At 42.8% G+C, this 21,587-nt stretch overlaps 1 protein-coding gene and 1 long non-coding RNA gene across 2 annotated transcripts in view; one reads left to right on the forward strand and one right to left on the reverse strand.

Annotated features, from left to right (window-relative positions):
- Positions 1 to 21,587, forward strand: part of COL4A2 (collagen type IV alpha 2 chain) — a 628,472-nt gene that overhangs the window by 568,763 nt on the left and 38,122 nt on the right. Inside the window, exons 44-47 of the mRNA XM_069205111.1 lie at positions 4,671 to 4,820; positions 4,921 to 5,037; positions 5,780 to 5,971; positions 12,206 to 12,492. Coding sequence (XP_069061212.1) covers positions 4,671 to 4,820; positions 4,921 to 5,037; positions 5,780 to 5,971; positions 12,206 to 12,492 — 746 coding nt within the window. The remainder of the gene's footprint in view (positions 1 to 4,670; positions 4,821 to 4,920; positions 5,038 to 5,779; positions 5,972 to 12,205; positions 12,493 to 21,587) is intronic.
- Positions 1 to 21,587, reverse strand: part of LOC138250338 (uncharacterized) — a 582,532-nt gene that overhangs the window by 507,970 nt on the left and 52,975 nt on the right. The gene's annotated exons all lie outside the window — the stretch shown is intronic.

The raw sequence follows: 21,587 nt of genomic DNA on the forward strand, positions 1-21,587 counted from the left end.
ATCATTCATTAGCATTGTAATACACCACGTGGCGAAGACAGATGACTGATATAACGTCTTCTACCTGACATCTAGGGAACTCTTGATTAATTTTATATATTTTCGAGATCAGATACATCCTATGCAGATAGTTAAACTCAGTGATCTTGAATCTAGTGTTAAATGGCAAACTGTCTTAAAATGGGTGCTGACCGGCTCCCACTCTACGTCTGATATTGGTCCACCACAATCTTCCTCCCAACGTCATGTAACTGGGATTGAAACTTGTAAATTATCAATCTGCAGTGCCCTACATAGAACCTTATTTGATTGTCTGTTAAATTTTAGATCTAACATAGCTTCCAATGTCTTTGCGGTTGCAGATTGCTGGTGAAGTCTTGGCCATGACCTCCTAACAGCTTTCCTTCATCTGTAGAAAACAAATCATTATCTATTTTGTCTCCCCTTCAGGTTCTGTGCTTTCTCAAAAGTAATACACTTTCCCTCAAAATAAAGCTGTCATGTCAAAGCACTCACCCTGTGTCCAACTCGTCACCTCTTACACCTTGGTCTCGAAACAATCTCTAGTAAACTGTTACCAGAAAAAACTCACACCTGTGATTAGAACTAAGTTACACCTTGGTCTCTAACTATCTCTGAAAAACTGCTACTAGGAAAGTCACACTTATGATCAGAACAATGTTACACTTTGATGTAAGAAGGTCTCTGGCATATTACTACTAGAAAAAAGTCACACCTGTGATTAAAACTAATCACACCTTGGTCTAAAAACATCTCTGATATACTGTTACTAGAAAAAGTCACACCTGTGATTAGAACAAAAGTCACACCTGTGATTAGAACTGTGTTAAACTTGCTCTAAGAACATCTCCGATATACTGTTACTAGAAGAAAAGTCACACCTGTGATTAGAACAATGGAACACCTTAGTGTAAGAATATCTCTGGTATACTGTTACCAAGACAGTCACACCTGTGAACAGAACAATGTTACACCTTGGTATAAAAACATCTCTAGTATCCTGCTACTAGAAAAAGTCACACCAGTGATTAGAACAATCTTACACCGCGGTGTAGGAACATCTCTTGTAAACTGTTACTCAAAAAGTCACACCTGTGATCAGAACAGAGTTACACCTGTGATCAGAACGGAGTTACACCGTGGTATAAAAATGTCTCTGGTATAAAATGTCACACCTGCAATTAGAACAATGTTACATCTTGCCGTAAGAACACCTCTGGTATACTGTTACAAGAAAAAAGCTACGCTTATAACTAGAACGATATTCAATTTTCCATAATGGTACCCCCCTAGGTATGGTAAGCTCCATAGATTATTTGGGGGTGAGAATTAGCAACAATCTGCATTGGGGGGCCCAAATTGAAAAAAGTTCAGCTATTCTGGCGCAGAGATCTGGGGCCATTTTACGCTTTCACAAATCTACTTCTGAGAGAGTGATTACTCCAACTATTAAAATTTACCAAGCAAAGGCACAGAGCGCTGCGGTCTACGGGTCTGAATTTGGGGGTCCTCGAACACTGGCAAGCTTGCAGTGGGGGAAAACAACTTTGTAAGGTCGACTCTGGCCTGTCCTCGCAATACCCCACTGCTGCCTATGTTCTGGGACCTTGGCCTTTCACGCATCTCTGATGTAATTGCCCTACGACCATTGCTATTCTGGGTCCGTGTATGGACCACCCCAGAGCTATCCACATACAAGGAGTCTATTCAAGACATTCTAGACAGACCAAATGTACTTACCATTCCCTGGTTTAGCCACATCTCAAAATGGTTCCACAGATTGGGTCTTAGTGAGTTTTGGAGTCATCCAGAAAGTATAAGGAAGGATCAGAAGAATCATTTAAAAATTGTTTACTGGATATATGTCAGGGAAAACTACTTGCTGTGTTCAACACACGGCAGATTGACTTCACAATTTTTTGATTTTAAATGGTACCCGTATCTGGAACCATTTATGGATACAATTCTTGACCCTTTAAGTAAGAGTCTATATATTCAGTTCAGATATGGCTGTCTGCCTCTTAAATCCTATGGCAGCACATGGAGTGCGACCGCAAGTCCTGATACTTGTCCGAGTTGTAATCAAATTTCTGAATCTATTGTACATTTTATGTTTATATGCCCTGTTTATTTGATTGCGCGACGGAAGTGGTTACGACCTGTGTGCAGTAATATGGGGGTAAGACATTGTATTGTTGCCTTAAGGATCATGATGAGGGAAACTTCTCTCCCTCTATCCTGTGCGGTTAGTAAGTATATTGTAGCTGCTTGGCATATACGTACTAAATTTCTGGGGAAATAATGATGATGAGGACCCAAAAAAAAAAACCAAAAAAAAAAAAGGGTTTTAGTTGCCAAATTTTAACTATACACATAGACTGAAACAAAACGCTTTGTCTATTTAAATGTTAGGTATTAGGGGGTTAGGTGCTTTTTTTTAAGGAAAATAATTTTATGTGTTTTAAGGCTGAAATATATGTTTTTATCTTATTCTTATTCTTTTTAACCTAATTTATATTTCCTTTTTCATTCAATTGTTGGTTGTTTTACTTTTATGGTTGAAAGTAACCGAATAAAGCTATGTGTTGGAACAGAACTAGAACGATATTAACTTGGTCTAGGAACGTCTCTAGTATGCTTGCCAATGATCAATCAGTCTCCATTCCTGACGCTGAAATTGCTGCTTTGGCTCGCAGTGATGGAGAAAAACATATCTGTAACTCCCATTCGCAGAGAAATTATCGGTGGTAATTTCAATTTGTTTTCCTCGTTACAAAATAAGCAAATAGTGCCTGAAATGCTACCTGAACTCCAAAGCACAGTGTATTAGTGTTTGATCCACCTAATATCACCCAAGAAAGTACATATGAGAAGGTCTAGTCCATTCATGACCCTACACTCAGTAACGCCCATCTCAGGCATCTGCAGTGGGAGCAGACATGCAAAACCTTGAAGAGAGGAGTTAAGCACCTAGTTTTGTGCACTTCAAACGTCTAAAGTTAATACATCTAACTCAGAATTTCTCCAAATTAATACACGGAATGGATACAGCACAAGTCAGAAACATTGAGCAGGGATTGCCTCTCTCCATTTCCAGCTTGTGCTGTGTAAAGCTCATGCATTAATGTGGCAACATTTTTAAATGTATATATATAAATTGTAGAAACGTAAAAGGAATAGGCCCTGGGCTCTGCTCGGAGCCAGCGCAACGGTTCATGATACCGCCCCAGGGGTCATATCATGATGAGCTGCACTTAAACAGAAGAGAGACAATCCCTGCTATCTGTTACCGACTTTTGCTGTCTGCATTTCTTTCATTATCTTGGAGATATTCAATTATATGTATGATCTTTAGATGCCTCAGAATTTAAAAAACCCAGGTGCTCATCTCTGCGCTGATCATGATTCAGCGCTGTGTCTGAAGAAAAGGAATAATCTGCACTTGCTTTCAATCCTGTATCTGCTTGAAAATAGTGGCCCATATTTATGCTTTTTTAGCGCCGCATTTGCGCCACTTTTTGACCCAAAAGCGGCGCAAACTTACAAAATACACAGTTGTATTTTGTAAGTTTGCGCCGCTTTTGCGTCAAAAAGTGGCGCAAATGCGGCGCTAAAAAAGTAAAAACATCGGGCCATTGTGTCTCACATTCACATGCCAAATACATAAAGCTCCATGTTAGCTTGGCACTAGATTATAGCCTTTCATACAAGGAGTAATCTTCGTTGTGACAAGGTACTTTTAGTTCTCCCTAAATGTCGCCCTGTCTATCATGTCATGTCACCTTCTCAGTGCAGATTCTTACAGTGTGGAATGCTCCAGTGGTGGGCATGACGAAGCCTTGTTCCAAACTATATATATTTTTTTTAATTTAAAAAAGAAAATCCAGAAACAGGATTGTCTGTATGAAAATAAAAAAGATAATTCTCTGATTGGCATGGGAGTCATCACCTCTAGCGAGGGAGCATTATTTATATTTTACTGTCCCTCACTGCCTGGGTTTGCCTGGCAGTGATGGACAGTAAAAAAAAGTCTATATCTCCACCCATCCTGTGTTTTCCTGAAAAGGATAGCTTCCTGTGCTGCAACCAACTGGCTTTTACCTACTTGTTTATAGTTTAGAAGCAGTGGCCCTTCCTTACCCTGTTCCATCTACCCACCACCAATAATAAATAATGTCTCTCATGTACTCTTAGCAAATCCCTGGCAGACTTTGAAAAATTCCACTCACGTAAAAAAAAAATGTTCATGTTAATTACAGGTGGGTAACGGTACCGTAGGACATCTCCCACCATTACTGTGCAGTTATGAGATAGGTACCTGGTAACGCGGACTAAAATGCAGCTGCAGACTTACCATGCCTGCCTGTGCATTTCTTGCCTCCATACCAAGATACTTTCTTGCCATGAGTTTGCCTGCTTTTGGCTGGTGGATCTCAGCCACAGCTCCACCTTCCTTCCTTGTGCAGTAAATCCTAGGGACCCAGATTCAGGCTCAGTTGTATCTCCCAAGACGATGCCACCCAACATAACTCTTTATCAGGCCCTTTGTGTAAACAAGTGTAGATGCCTCTTCAAACGCCAAATTACTAAGAGCACAACATATACGAGATTGTGTTGATGTTCTAATACAAATGTTGTTGTTTTGACAGGTTTTCAGGGTCCTCCTGGTTCAGCAGGCCTTCCTCCCAGAGAACCTTTACCGGTGCAAGCTGAGCCGGGAACTCCAGGAGTACACGGTGTTATTGGGCCTCATGGAATCCAGGGTGATATGGGACCTCAAGGACCACCAGGAGACCCTGGTACGAACTTGCTTCCATTTGAAACCATTGTGATCATTTACAGGATAAAACTTTGGCCTTTCTTATGACTAATCCCTCTGTGATCATGACTCCATTTAAGGTTTCAGAGGCGCGCCGGGGCCACAAGGACTTCCAGGGGTCGGAGGCTGGCCTGCTTTTGCAGGTCTCCAAGGAGATCCAGGGCTTGTAGGTCAGCGTGGCCAATTCGGGTTGGAGGGTAAGTGATGTTTTACAAGGATATGTTCAGCTTTTTCAGTTACTGCCCAAAGTAAGACCCACCTATTATTCTTACGATTTCTTTCGTATTTCCAGAAACCTATTATCACGTTAAATAAACGATGTTGATCTTGTGGAATATGTCTCAGAAAACTGTGGTCTTATGTAATTCCTAAGAATATGAGCACATTAATGTAGCACACTTAGTGATCCAACATAACTGTCTGAAATGGCTCATAGGATCGCTGTCAACTGCTACTGGTAAACTGATGCACATGCAAAGCAATATAACAAAGCAAAGGTAACTAACAGAAAGACAGCCAAGTAGGTTTTATGTCAGTGCCTTGAAACCCCTGGCTGGGTAACTGTACGTGCTCTACGAGTAGCTTTTATCAGCGTTAGTGCTAATAAAGGTGTCTTGTGTCAAGAAATAAACAACATCCAACAGCCTTATTGTATATGCAAAAGAAGGTCCAGCTCCTTGAACTGCCTTTCTGGCATCCATGTTTGTTTCAGTTTCATAGCCACAGATTTGCTCATAGATTTCTGTACTGTTATAGCACTAAATTGTCATGGGGGCAGTATCTCAGTGTATGGGTGCAGATGTTTATGCCATATGTCATCCTCAATTTTCCAACTGTCTTGTCTATAAAGACATTTGAACAAGGCACCACCTGCCCATACTTCATTCTATGGTGTGAACTTTGTAAACAATATTTATTTTACCCTTTTCTTTTTGTAAGGTGAATCTGGTAAACCAGGTAACCCTGGACTGCCTGGTATGCCCGGCCGCAGCGTTAACATTGGGTACCTCCTTGTCAAACACAGCCAGTCGGAACAAGAACCGATGTGCCCAGTAGGCATGACAAAGCTCTGGAGTGGATACAGTCTTCTGTACTTTGAAGGGCAGGAGAAAGCACACAACCAAGACCTGGGTATGTAGTGTTTTATTCTGCCAGCTCTACTGACTGTTACAACTCTTCCTTGCAAGGTGTGTGGTGTCTTTGCAACCTATCAATGTATACTTAAAATGGGAAATCTGGTGGCATAACTCTAGTCTTGAAGTCGTGAATTCTAGAGTTAAATCCTATCCATAGTTTAAACACAACACAGTGTCCACAGGTTCATCATCTGTAAAGGTATCATTACTTAGGAAGTTACCTAGCGCTGGGGAACCTTATGTAGATATGTTAGCTTAAAGTTTGGTAATACTCCTTACTTTTAAAACTTTTTTATTACTCGCCATTAGTACCAAGCCGTGCCAAAGGCCTTATTAGAAGGATCCAACTGAACTTTAGAAATGCAGGCCATACAGCAAAATCCTTAGCAGTTGACAGCCTATACCACTGTAAGACCAATGTAACTGGGTACAAAAACAGTGTGTTCTAAAACCTGACCTTCATTTTACCACTAAGCCTCTGTGAAAACAGATGTTAAGCTTATCAACATTCAACATCAATAAGAAGAGCTGTCCATACAACTTGTCTGATTAAAACTCGTCCAATTGCAACATTAACAAATGTGTGTACTAAAAGTGATATGGGTATCAGGTGCTACATTGATGAGTTTTTCAAATGCCCAGTGTCATCATTGTCATGTGTCAAGTTTGCTGTTTTCTCCCACAAGAATTTCACTCTATTTTTGGTATATCATTTAGTAAAAATATCACCATCTTCAGTGAAATTTTCAGTCTATTTTTAATTAATACTAAATTTAATAATTTGTTTTAATCACATTTAAGCCACTCATAGCTTAGCAAAATTTTCCAGAGAAGCTAAGGGGCATGAAGCTATATTTAAAAAATATTTTAATTTATTTTTATTGATAAACATTTTGTACAACACCAACACGTTCTACTGGCTGCATCAGAGTACCGGAACAAGAACATAGGAGAGTACACAAAATGAAAATGGTCCAAGAGCATAGGATTTACTCAAGAGGAGGCCAGTTTACATGCATGGAAGAAGAGCAGGGTGTTCTCCTGAGGTTCAGTGGAAAGTTGATACAATGACAGCTGGAGGAGCATTGAAACTGAAATGTTCTTCCTCCAAAATATCTGTATCACACAGAGCAGAGGCATAATTTTTCTTGGTGGCTAGCCTTAACGCCTTGGAGTTATCCTTTAGATTGTAGGAACTCTATACAAGTAGCTGAGTCCATGCTGCATACATATGATAATCAATGTTGTGAGGAATTATATTGATGTTATGAAAAAATGCCTATATTTGAATGGTCGTTCCCATTTTGTTTTGCTGATTAGTATTGCTGTTTTTTTTTAACTCTGCAGACTGGGACATTGCTGTCCCAGCTCTGACCTCTAAAACATGGAAAGTTGTCTAATTCCTATGTGACATATTTCACACTTGTACATTTCATTCAATCATGATGATGACCTTGTGATTTTTCAACTGGGTTGATTGGAATAGAATTTTAATTGCTGTTGTGAGAGGCGTGTTACGCTGGACCAATTTACATTTAACTGATTTCTTAGCATTTGTTTTAAATCTTGAGGCTATACATACAATTATTGTGATTGTTGTTCTGTGTGATAACACCAGCACTCAGTGCTGCTGTCTACGACCTTTCTAGTATTTTTTGTGTTGTTAAAATATTTTAATGAGGCTGCATAATAAATGATTGGATTATAGATCCATATTTCTATTTCTGGATCAAAATGCATGTTTCCATACTCTTTGACCACATATGTGACAACTCGGCAACAATTTACACATTTAAGATAGATTGACAGCTGCTCCTCCAAATATTGATTACCAATTGAGCAGGTCAACTGGGACTATTTTTTCCTTTCAGCTACTGACTCCGGTTTTCTGCTAACATACATTGTTCTGCTGTGCCAAGGTCTCAAGCACCATGCAAAATCCCTCTTAAGGCACACTGATTGGTACATCTGCATTTTGTCAACATAAGAACGGCGTTTTCCGCCTCATACATGGTCTGGCACAAATGTTGAAAAATGGTGGTGGGACAATGAGTTGGGAATCTATGCAGTTTAGTTGTACCGAGGATAGCACAAAAATTCCAGTTGTTGTCCATGTATTTCACTCATACAAGAAGATGTGGACTGATTTTGATTTTGAGGATGACTACGACACTTAGGCAAATAAAGGAAGACCGACCCACAAGAGGGCATGATCCACAGTATCAAAAACATTGACTAAGTCTATCATGATAAGGACCACTCATCTGCCTATGCCAGAATATGAGGCAGAACTTCCACTGATATCTCCTTAGTGCCATAATTAGGAACATGTATGCATCCACATCACCTTCACTCACACCACCGAACTCCATTGGACTGACCACCACTGCATTCACTTCTCCTTCCTGAAGCCCACCACCAACAACATCGATCCCTCACTGAAAGTGGAACAAGATCTCCAAGGAACAGCTGATCTCCAACCTCGCCCAATCTACACCACCCAAAACCAAAGACCCCAACACCGCCGACCTCAACCTCAAATGATGGCTCGACAACTGCGCAAACACCCTCGCTCCACTCAAAAAAAAAAACCAACACCCGCTTCAACAAGAAAGCTCCCTGGTTCACCGCAGAACTCCAGGCTTCCAAAAGAGAATGCCAGAAAACTGAGAAAGCCTGGCGCCAAGAACAATCAGTGAGCAACTTCACCACACTCAAATCAGCCATGCGCAAATACCACCAGCTCATCAGGACCACCAAAAGATCCTTCTACAAAGAGCAGATAGACAACAACACACACACCAGCCAGGAACTATTCAACATCATCAAGGAACTCACCAAACCCAAATCCTGCGCCATCGACCCTCCGCACACTCGCAAGACCTCTGCGACTGCCTCTCCAGCTACTTCCACTGCAAGATCACAGACATACATGAAAGCTTGGCAACGCCGTCCCCCACCACCACTGACTCGGTCAACACCACCGCACCCTGCCGCACCAACGTACTGAGCACCTGGACCCCCACCAATGATGATGAAACCACCAAAACCATGAGCTCCACTCACTCTCTCCAACAGACCCCTGCACCCACTACGTCTTGACAAAGGCCAGCCAAACCATCGCTCCCAGCTCCGGTCCGTCATCAACAGCTCCTTTGAGACTGCCACTTTTCCGGATAACTGGAAACACGCCGAAGTCAACGCCTTGCTTAAAAAACCCAAAGCTGATCCCGAAGACCTCACAAACTGCCGACCTATCTCTCTACTCCCCTTTCCCGGGAAGGTCATAGAGAAGATAGTCAACAACCAACTTTCCTGCTTCCTGGAGGACAACAACATACTCGACGTTTCCCAGTCTGGATTCCGCAAAAACCACAGCACAGAGACCGCCCTCATCGCCTGCACCGACGACATCAGGACCAGACTTGACAAGGGTGAAACCGTTGCCCTCATCCTTCTCGACCTCTCCGCAGTCTTCGACACCGTATGCCACCAAACCCTTCGCACACGCCTCTTCGACGCCGGAATTCACCACAAAGCCCTGGATTGGCTCACCTCCTTCCTCTCCGAAAGAACCCAAAGAGTTTGCCTCCCTCCATTCCGGTCAAAAGCCACCACTACCATATGCGGAGTCCCCCAGGGATCCTCACTCAGTCCCACACTCTTCAATATCTACATGGCTCCGCTCGCCAGCATCGTCCGACCCCACGGCCTCAACATCATTTCCTACGCCGACGACACCCAGCTCATCCTCTCCCTCATGAGGAACCCCTCAACCGCCAAGAACAACATCCACACCAGACTTCTCGCCATCGCTAATAGGATGACAGCAAGCCACCTCAAGCTGAACTCAGGAAAAAACGAGATTATCATCTTCGGACCCAACAAGTCAGCATGGAACGACTCATGGTGGCCGGCCACTCTGGGACCACCCCAGACACCCACGCATGCAATCTCGGCTTCATACTAGACTCTTCTCTCTCCATGACCCATCAAGTCAACGCCATATTGTCCTCTTGCTTCAACACCCTCCGTATGCTCCGCAAGACCTTCAGGTGGATTCCTGTAGAAACCAGAAGAACGGTCAGCAGCAGACTGAACTACGGCAACGCCCTCTACGTGGGGATTACCGCCCATCTCCAGAGAAAACTCCAGCGCATCCAGAACACCTCAGCACGTCTCATCCTCAAACTCCCTTGCCATGAGCACATCTCCGCCCACCTCAGAACCCTACACTGGCTACCCATCAACATAAGGATCGTCTTCAAAATCCTAACCCATTCTCACAAAGCCCTCCATGACACCGGACCGGCCTACCTCAACGATCGACTTAACTTCCACATCCCGACATGCCAGCTCCGCTCCGCCGACCTCGCACTTGCAACAGTCCCTCGCATTAAACGCACCACATCCGGCGGCAGGTCCTTCTCCCACCTTGCCACCAAAACCTGGAACTCCCTCCCCACCAACCTACGCAAGACCCATGACCTCCTGTCCTTCAGAAAGCACCTCAAGACATGGCTCTTTGAGCAGTAGCACCCCTCCCACCCCAGCGCCTTGAGACTCTACCGGGTGAGTAGCGCACTCAACAAATTTATTGATTGATTATTGATTGATTGATCAATGAGTATCAAGGATGACCTGCTGTCCTCCAAAATTAACTTTTTAGTTCGGTGCTTTTGGAACATATGGCTGAGATCCCGTTTGGATCATATAAGATTGTGGTTTATGCATTGCTTTTAGTGAAGAGAAGTGACACAATACTGGGAAATGGGTCCTGTTACAAGAGTGAAAGATTGGATCTATTAAGTGATATGGGCCCCACACGCTATGTTCTTGACAAATGTGGCCTCTATGTCCAAATTAGAAGTTACAGATACAGAACTCGAGATACATAGTACTATTACAGACTAGGTAAGAGGAAAAGGTACCTGCGCAATCTAAACAGAACTCTTGTAACCAATGGAAACAAGAAGATTATTGCTTGATGTAGTGACACCTAACATATGATGACATATAAACCTGGACACAATAGGCAATATCTGATAGTAATTTTTCATATGTTTTATATGATTTGTATATCCTGTATGGTATTGATGTATATATGTGAAAGGAGATGCATTGTCTTTTATTGTAGATTGTTTATGTAATATCGAAAACCAATAATAACTAAAAAATTACATCTGTTTGATCACTGTTTTTTCAAGTTTTTGGATGACCCACTATGGGACAAATGTATTTTTGGGTACTTGATTTCAAGAAACAGTTCGTCAAGAAGTGGATCAAAGCTATTTTTATACCCTATAGTACCACTCCTGACATTAAGGACAAATTAACGAGGTTGCTGATGATAGGTGCAAATGCTACTAAACCTTGTTTGGCTACATGAGCTAGAAGTGAATTTTCTTAGATTAAGGTATGCTGCAGACTTTTGTTTAAAGATGTTGGACAGACATTAGTTACACCTGTACAAAGATAACTCTTATCATCTCTACAGATCCAGGCAGCCCCCTTTCAATCTATTAATAGACTTGCTGTGCAACCTTAGCTGTAGCTTGTTAATTGTCCCTAATCTTATGCACAAGTAATGGTTGAAACATTCACATAACTGATGGCTGAGGGAGGGTAACCAAGCATATAACTGCCAAAATGGATGGATTGCCTAAAATAAATCTGTTGATTTAGGGCAGAGTCCATGTTCTGATCTAACAGCCAATATTTATGGTTTGCGTTTTGGATGGAGATGAAGCATTTTGGTCTACCTCTTTTTGCATGGGTAACAACTCAAAATTTTGTGCCATCCTTTGTACAACTAAACTGCAGAGCTTCTTAACCTATTTTGTTCCAATATAGTAACACACATTTGTTTGCTTTATTAAATCAGGATGGGCTGATGTACCTAATCCTGCCAGTAGTCTGAGATGTGATTTTGTGACATCCTGACAAGGAATTTATATTTGATATGCTCAGATGATAAGAGAATTTGTCTAGTGTCCAACCATGAAGCTAAAAAAAACGTGATTAAAAATTCATGCTTAAAGATGTCATCATATTTTAGTTAGCCGTTATAATATACAAGCTTTTGCCCAGGTGAAAATGATGTTTGCTTTATGCCACATAAGCCAAGTACAGTTGATTAAATTGAATTCTGCAAAAACATTTATGTTATAGGTAAGCTCATTAAATTGCAAGCCTTTCATCCAAGTGCTTTTGTGTTTACCTTCCGCAGGACTCGCTGGATCATGTTTGCCACGCTTCAGTGCCATGCCCTTCCTCTACTGCAACCCGGGTGATGTTTGTTATTATGCTAGCCGAAATGACAAATCGTATTGGTTGTCAACCACAGCTCCACTGCCAATGATGCCGGTAGTTGAGGAAGAAATTCAACCTTACATCAGCCGCTGTTCAGTCTGCGATGCTCCTGGTATAGCAATTGCGGTCCATAGTCAAGACGTCTCCATTCCACACTGCCCAGAAGGATGGCGGAGTCTATGGATTGGATATTCCTTCCTTATGGTATGCACACAGATTTCTTACTTCATATGTACTTGTGAACAGAGGGGCATATTTATACTTTGTTTGCACCGAATGTGCGTCAAATATTTTGACGCACATTCGGCGCAAACCTTGCCCCATATTTATACTTTGACGCCCGACCCCACGGACATTAAAAAACCTCCGTGTGCATCATTTTTGGGATGCGGGAAACCGCCTTGCGTTAATGACATGCACGGTAGGCGTTCCCATCCAAAAAATGACTTTAAGGCCTGTGCGCCTTATTTATGCTCCTGCGTCATTTGGACGCACAGGAGGGGGCGGGCCTTAAAAAACAGCGCACAGCCTGATGTGCGCTGTTTTTTAATGCCTGGGTGAGGACAGGCGTTAAGGGACCTGTGGGCTCACTTCCATCGTCTCAGACCATGGAAGCAGTCCAGAGGTGCCCTTCCCTGCCCCCAGGGACACCCCCGCCACCCTCATCCACCCCAGGAGGACACCCATGGATGGGGGGACCCATCCCAGGTAAGTACAGGTAAGTTGAGGTAAGTATTATTTTTAAAAAATTTTAAGTGGCATAGGGGGCCCTAATTTGGGCCCCCCTACATGCCACTGTGCCCAATGGCTATGCCCAGGGGACAGAAGTTCCCTGGGCATGACCATTGGGCAAGGGGGCATGACTCCTGTCTTTGCTAAGACAGGAGTCATTTCAATAGAGAATGTGCGTAAAAAAATGGCACAAGTCCGGTTTGAGCCATGATTTTGGACTCAAACCTGACTTGCACCATTTTTTGATGCACAACCCCCATTTTCCCCTACGCCAGCGCTGCCTGGTTTGAGTCATTTATTTTTTACTCTGACCAGCCCGCCGGCTAACGTCAATCCTTAAATAAGGCGCCCGCATGGCGCGTAGGAATGGCGTTAGCCAGCGGTACATTTTTTGACACGCGCTGGTTTGCGTCAAAAAGTACAAATATGGGCAAGAGTGTTTAATAATGTCCTCTGATGACTAGCATCTAGATTTTGTTTTTGGGTAAGGAAGGGCCAATACAGTTTGCCTCTGGACTCCCTTGCCATGCCCATGTTCGATAGGTACATAATCATATTGCAAACCTTTAAAGTTATTGCTGAATAATAATGAACTGTATATAAAGCACTCACATATCCACTGAGCTCACCATGAGACCAGTCTTGGCTCAGCACAAAAATATTTGTTTTGATGTCAACAATGTAGATTTTAGCAAAAGTAGCAGCACTCTTTCTTAGTTCTCAGTGAAGAATCCAAGCGCCACAGATGCTGCCGATATACAATAACCTGCTGTCTTTTGACATGTCCTAGTCAGTCCAGCATTCTACATTGTGCTTCATTGGGTAAGATATTGAGAGTTTAGTTCTGTGGGACATCTTGACTTTGAACAATGAAATAGTAATCTCAGTGTGCTTTAGGGATTCATACCCACTAAATCAACATTGTGTTTGCATGTCGGGTTGTTTTTACTCTAAATAAATGAAACAGTGAGCTGAGCTGCGTGAAACTGGTTTTGCCACACCACAGACCCCAAGGCCAGTAGCAGACTAAATTTAGATTAAAATGATAGATAACCTTTTTGAAGACGGCTACTAAGTTTCCCCACTGCTTATATGTGAACCAGCTTCTGTGTTTCTCAACAGTCTGATGTCAGAGCGACGTGCAGCGTGCAGGCATGCACAGCGGAGGAGGGCCCAGCGCCACCCCGCCTCCTCCAGCCTTCCTGGACAGTGTGCCCCGGCTGCAGCCCCCAGGCTGCACGCCCAGGACAGCAGCAGCAGTGCCAACCCCCTCCTACTCCACTCAGACAGTATCCCCTGGCTGCCTTGCAGGGCTCTCCCGGCTTCCGTTGGCCCCTAAAAGCTTCGTCAGCCGCATAGCAGGAAGCGCAGCAGTACAGCAGCGGTAGAGAGGAGATCAGCCTATCGCGGTAGGCGCAGGTGCGACGGGAGAGTCAGCCTGTATTGGGCCTGCATTGGGCGTCAGGAGGCGGGTGGATTTCGCTGTAGAAAGGGATGTTAATGAGCCCGGTTGCCAGAGAGGAGGAGTGGTGAAGGTGAAGGTCCCCCAGGTATAAGGTGCACAGTGCTAGTGCACAGGGCGTACGGAGAAGTGTATTCCTGTATGAAGTGGGTATCAGTGGAACAATAGTGTTGTACCTTATGTGCTTCCACGCTGTGTACCCTCGAGTCAGTCATTTATGGTGACAGATTGTATTGAATTACGTCTGTCTATACCTGGTTACGGCCTGTGATTTGCCCCAAATTCAAAACAACTCAAGGAAAACTTAAGGAAGCTTAAAGACCGTACCTGGCAGTGCCAAGTGAGGCCGGAAATTCGGAAAGAGGTGCCTCCTGGAAAACTTGTCTTGGAAAAAAACTATCTGCACTGAGCCATTTGTACTGAATGTGAGTGTGCCTGGTGCGCCTTACAATGGAATAAGCAGGGTGGAGGAGCACACCTTGACTTGCTGCTACCATACTCATGCCCGCCATCCATGTGTTGCATACTATGAGCCCTTGTGTGTGACTGCCCACATCTGTACAGAATCGTAGTGATTGCTGGACTAATGGAGTTATTAAATTGTATCGTACTCCGCTGTACCCTGCGTAGATGGGAACAAGGGCAGACCAAGTGTAACAATAGTGGCAGACCCTAAAGGCCCAATATGGAGGAATTGTTTTGAGCCCCTTCCAAACCCCCTTGATGATTATAGTGAGGGGAAATTGAGTGAGCTGGATTAGGAATCAGCTTCTTCACATAGCCATTTGGGTTACTCCTGGAATTTATGAGGTTACAAGAAACATGAACAACAAGATATATTTAAAGAAAGGTTAGGAAAATATGATATAGTGTGTTTCCAGGAAACCTAGTGTGTGCAGAACCAGAGCCAGTAGATTACTTTTAGAGGCTCTTTAATGAAGCTATTCGGCATGGCCCAAGCCGCCCTTTGGGTGGCCTAATCATGATGACCTCGACTCAAATAGCTAATAGATTTACAGAGATAAAAACAAAAAAACGCTAGTTACTAGCAGGCAAGGTAAACCTTTATGACGTCATCGGAGGGACTGGACAGCTTATCATAATTAATGTATAGATGACAGCAGACTATCATGTCCAGCAGGGTCTATTTGAGGAGGACCTGGAAGCAATATGTGTAGGTAACATAGAGCAGCCAGTCCTGATTTTCGGAGATTTTAATTATAAATTAGACCCAACAAGTATTAGTATATGGTATAAAGAGTTGATGATAGCTGCACATATACCTCAAGCCATCTTCCCCAGAATAGAGGGTACGCCTCCGGATAGGGCCTTAGTTAGATTCTTAGGTTCCCTAGGACTGTTCTGTATTAGTGGCTGCTTGAAAACAGAATGCCCAGCAAAGCAGACTTTCGAATAGGCACCCAGGTTTGCCCTATTGACTATGCCTTCGTAAATGCCTGGCACTTCCGCACAGTGGTGAGTTTTGAAGTTGTGCACCTAGAGGGTATTGACCACTGGCCCCTACAGCTAACACTCAGGAAAGGGAAAAATTACCTAAAAGAAAGAGAAAGAGTGGTGGCACTGCAGGTGGGGTATCCGTGCCATTTAACTACCTGAATTACAGAAAGTAGCTTAAAAGTACTTAATGAGCTGATGATAAATTATAGAGAACTTAGGGGCATATTTATACTCCGTTTGCGCCGAATTTGCGTCGTTTTTTTCGACGCAAATTCGACGCAAAACTAACTCCATATTTATACTTTGGCGTTAGACGCGTCTAGCGCCAAAGTTCATGGAGTTAGCGTCATTTTTTGGCGTGAACACCTTCCTTGCGTTAATGAGATGCAAGGTAGGCGTTCCCGTCTTAAAAAATGACTCCCAGGCATGTGCGTGGTATTTATACTCCCGGGCAAAAATCACGCCCGGGAGTGGGCGGGGCAAAAAACCCCGCATTTGCGCCTCTTTTTAACGCCTGGGTCAGGGCAGGCGTTAAGGGACCTGTGGGCTCAGAATGAGCCCAGAGGTGCCCTCCCCTACCCCCAGGGACACCCCCTGCCACCCTTGCCCACCCCAGGAGGACACCCAAGGATGGAGGGACCCATCCCAGGGAAGAAAAGGTAAGTTGTGGTAAGTATTTTTGTTAAAAAAAAATTGTGGCATAGGGGGGCCTGATTTGTGCCCCCCTACATGCCACTATGCCCAATGACCATGCCCAGGGGACATAAGTCCCCTGGGCATGGCCATTGGGCAAGGGGGCATGACTCCTGTCTTTGCTAAGACAGGAGTCATGTTAATGGCGTCTGGGCGCCCCAAAAAAATGGCGCAAATCGGGTTAAGACGATTTTTTTGCCTCAGCCTGACTTGCCCCATTTTGGGACGCCCAAACGCCATTTTTCCCTACGCCGGCGCTGCCTGGTGTATGTCGTTTTTTTTCACGCACACCTGGCAGCGCCGGTCGGCTAACGCCGGCTAACGCCATTTAATAAATACGGCGCCCGCATGGCGCTTCAGAATGGCGTTAGCCGGCGCTAATTTTTTTGGCGCAAAACTGCGTTAGCGCAGTTTTGCGTCAAAAAGTATAAATATGGCCCTTAGAGTAGTGGACGATACTAATGATATATTTAAGGGATATAATAGGGCAATTGAACAAGTAGTAGATTCTCTGAAGGTAGAAATAAAAAGAAAAAATAAAGTCGAGGGCCAATCAAGAGTGTAGGATCCAGAAGCTGAAGGGGCAGAAATTGGAAAGAGAATTCGGGAAAAAGCATGCCAAGGGAATAGAACAGAAATTAGGCCTGGCTAAGCAAGAATATAAGAAAATCCTGAGGAAATGGGAATATATAAACGCAAACTGGGAAGTAATGTTAGATGTGATAGAAACCCGCAATATTAGGATGTTCTGGCAGTTGGTTAAGGAGGGGAAGGTTACGGGGCATATGAGGTGTTTAGTTGGAGAAGAAGATTGGAATAAGTATCTGTGTAAACTATATGGAGGGAAGGACGTAGGAGCACAACAAGGAAATAAAATTGAGGTAGGTGGGGCCCTAAGATCATCTTTCTCCCTGCAATAGATAAAAGACGTAATTACTGCTCTTAAGCTAACTAAAGCAGCAAGTCCAGACAACCTGCCATCAATAATAATAAAGAATAACAGTGATTGGTGGGCAAATCTTTTCTATGTCACCTTTCATAAAATCCTTGACTCTAGCTGCTTTCTGGAGAACTGGAGGGGTGCAATAATAAGGCCAATCCCCAAAAAAGATGATCCAACACATCTAAAGAATTACCGCCTAATTAGCTTGTTGGATGTGGGTGAAAAAATCTTTGCAGCGTTATTACTGAGGAAAATGAAATTATGGGTAGAGTTAAATAATTTGATCCCAGTAGAGCAAAGGGGCTTTAAAGAAGGACAATTGACAATAGACCATTGCTTTAGTCTGTTGGCACTAGCAAAAAAGTCAGTAGAGGTACAAGGATGCCTGTTTTGTTGTTTTGTGGACTTCCGTGCCGCTTTTGATCTGGTGGACCGAAATTTGTTATGGGATATGTTGAAGCGGCTCAGGGTCGATTCTAACTTACTGTTCCTCCATCAGGGACTACACTTGCAAAACTGGGCCCAGGTGATCGTAGATACTGATGGAGTACTTTCTAAGAAGATCCATATAAATAATGGGTTGCAACAAAGATGTGTCCTGGCCCCGCTATTGTTTGCCATATTTCTGTCTGATTTGCCAGGGGTATTGAAGGCAATTAGGGGAATTCCCCCCAAAATGGATGGGACTCGTATGTCCTGCTTATTATACTCTGACGACTTGGTGATGGTTGATATTACAGAACTGGGGCTGCAAAGAAAATTAGACACCTTTTACACTTATTGTAAAAATAAAAAACTTAAAGTAAATTTGGGCAAAACAAAAATAATAGTGTTAGGGAAAAGAAAGAGGGAGTTCTCCTGGTTTCTGGGAGTTGACAAAGTAGAATTAGTTGATAACCATAAATATTTAGGAATGTGGTTTGATTCTAAACGAATATTTAAAGAGCATATTGAGACACTAAAAACCACAGCAGTAACAGCGGCCTGGGGATTACAGCAATTTAGTCGAAAGTATGGATGGCTGTTCCTTCGCCCAGTACTTTCCGCCTTTAATGCTACGGTGCGCCCTCAATTGCAATATGGGGTGGAAATTCTGTCCCTTACCGGGAAGCTGAATTGGGACACGGAAGAAAGCAGTAAAACGTTTGCTCTCGCTCCCCCCATAAGTATAATTCAGGCTTTAAGGGTGGAATGCCAAATGACAGGGAATGCAAGCCGCATTGAAATATTGGTTGCATCTGTCTGATGTGGAAATTCTCAAAATCACAAGACTATGTAAAAGGGAAATACAGGCAAGTGAGCTGTGCCTCTCTAGGCTTAGCGCCTACACAGTGGTAAAGAGAACAGATTCTAAAACAGGAATTGCGTGCCATGGTTAATAAAAGGGCTAGAGAAGCAGATCTGGGGTATCCGGAGGGGAAAATATCCACCCAGTTTATGCCTCATGGCTGGAGAAATGAGGAAAATATCCCCTATATAGAGGCCTTACCCAACCCTAAATTAAGGGATTCGCTGTTAAAATGTAGGGTTGGGCTAAACCCTTGCTATATGGATCAAAAAATAAAAAATGTAATTAGAGATGATCTGGGCTTATGTACATTTGGCTTAAAACAAAAATGTAGTGCCCAACACATCTTATTGGACTGTCTGTGTTTTTTTTAGATGTATGCAAGAAGTTTCTAAAGCCAATTTTTCAGGAATATAATATTATCAATCTGGTTCAAATTCTCAACCTTTTGGTTAACATGAGATTTTTAAATGTGACTTGCGCTTTAGGCCGATTTTTAATTGAAATACAAGGGGTTTTACAGGACCACACTGGGGAGGGTACCTTGTAAGGTGTGGGAGTGTAGTATGCGAGGCATAATATCATAATGATACTGAATAGGGGTTAAACTATCCTTACAAACTGCTTATGTGATAAGACATGCTCATAATAAATATAAATGATCTCAGAGGTAGGCAGGCCCGACTCGTCAAATTATAGCTAGCAACACCTTGGGGAAGGGTGAGAACGATTGTAGAATGATACAATGTAGACTCGCATGAATTGGAGTAGGTCGGGTTATGAAAATAGTTTTAAACATTTCAATATTTTATCTTTAATGTGATATTGTAAGTAGAGATGGAAAGAGGAACCTAGATTAAATCCTGCTCTTATTATTATTTAATTGCTGAGGATGTTATACATCGGAGTAAAACGGGTGAAGGTTTCCTCAGCGTATCCTTATTGCTAGGCTCTAAAGGAAAGCACCATCACTTTATTAAGAGTTGTTCGTTATTACTAAACAGTAGGGTGTTTATAGGATTGATTTGGGGCTAGGTTGGCCTGCCCAGTGTATATTGTACTGAAGGAGGGGATTACAATTATGAATTGCTTGGCATTTCTTGTGTTTAATTGATTGTTTTAATTTTAAATTGTATTTATTTTAAATTTATTTTAGGACTTTGAATTAATTTTACTTCAGAATTATTTTTCCTGAATTGCATTGTGTTATTGCCACAGTCTTATGTATTGTATGTCTTTAATGCTCTTTTGTGGTCGAAGAGCCGAAATAAAGTAAAGAATAACGTAAAAAGTAACATCATAAAAAACAGGTGTTTTTGACATAAAAGTCTTGTTTGTGAACATCGGTAGCACACATCGCTTCCATTCAGTCAGAATGTTAGCCAGGGGTCTTTTCAAAGACATTAAGTAGTTGCTGCGGTGGCCTTCAGATGCCAGGGATTCTCTGTGTTCAACAATCTGCAAACATAAGGACAAATCCTGTAAACTTTTCCTCAATCGATCTGATTTGATCTTATTTGGTTGGATAAAAAAATACATTGTAGTCATGGTTATCAGGTTCCATCACAGTCCACACAGACAAAATTTCAAATTGTTTGTGAACCCTATAGAATTTTATTACATTTAGGAACGTACGTAGAAGCATAAATACTGTAATCTGTCTCTATTATTTGATTTGAATAGGCGGCAGCTGCAAGTAGATTTGTGCATATCACATGGACCCACTTACAAACTTTGTGAATCCGGTCTGCATGCTGCAGTGTACCTCACCCATTGGCGGGCGTAAGCTACATGAACTTGTAGAAAAGTGTTTGTGAATTGGGTCTCCTGTATTGTGTGAGGAATGTCTCAGAGTAGCCTTGTTATACTTGCTAGTAAGAAAGCTGAGTGATTTAAATGCTCACAGATGAAATCTTCTGTCCACAAGTACTAAAAGTGTGCACAGATGCTTGCAGGAGGCAACACAAACAATAGTATCAGTTTACTTCCCATTTGAAAGGCATGCATGTGCAGTACTAAACTTCATTGCCTTAAGTGGGCGGCCACATAGACTTTAGCAAATGTGGGCTAGAAGGTGATCTGCAAGTCCCAGGCTCCAATCCCAGTAAGATCAACTCAGCTTTTCGTTCTTCTGTGGTAAATTAATTTAATAGCACTGAGTTGGGTAATATGTAAACCCCTTTTATTTATAGCCTTGAATGGCAAGACTGCAGCAAACAAACCATAATCGGTTTAAAAGATTGCTCTATCTACTTTAATTTTACCACATAACAGGCCACTTTTCAACAGTGCTTTGCAAATGCAGCTCTTCGTTTTGAACAAATAAAGTACAATGTTCCTATCTTAATGAGGAACTAGGGACTGGACTTTGTGCAGTGTTTACCTTCACAGTAGACTCTGCTGTGTTTTGGATCTGCATTCTTATTTACCATAGACTGTTTCTTGAAACGAGGTGTTGGGATGTTTTCTAAAGAAATTGAGTTGGCTGATTGCTGCCTTTCACTTTACCCCCCCCCCCCACCCCCCCCCCACCCCCACTGTCCCCCAGGCTCTTTCTTTGAGCCCTCCAGAGACACCTACTCGCGATCCACTAAACAATGGTTCGACCCAATGGCCTCACATTTTATCATTGCCTCAAAAGCTGCTACGTCACTGGAGACCTCACGTGCTATGTCCCTAGGGGAGCATCTGCCATTACTAGAAGTAAGGCAGTGAAAAGAAAT

The sequence above is a fragment of the Pleurodeles waltl genome, chromosome 8 (assembly GCF_031143425.1).
Source record: "Pleurodeles waltl isolate 20211129_DDA chromosome 8, aPleWal1.hap1.20221129, whole genome shotgun sequence".
Lineage (NCBI taxonomy): Eukaryota > Metazoa > Chordata > Amphibia > Caudata > Salamandridae > Pleurodeles > Pleurodeles waltl.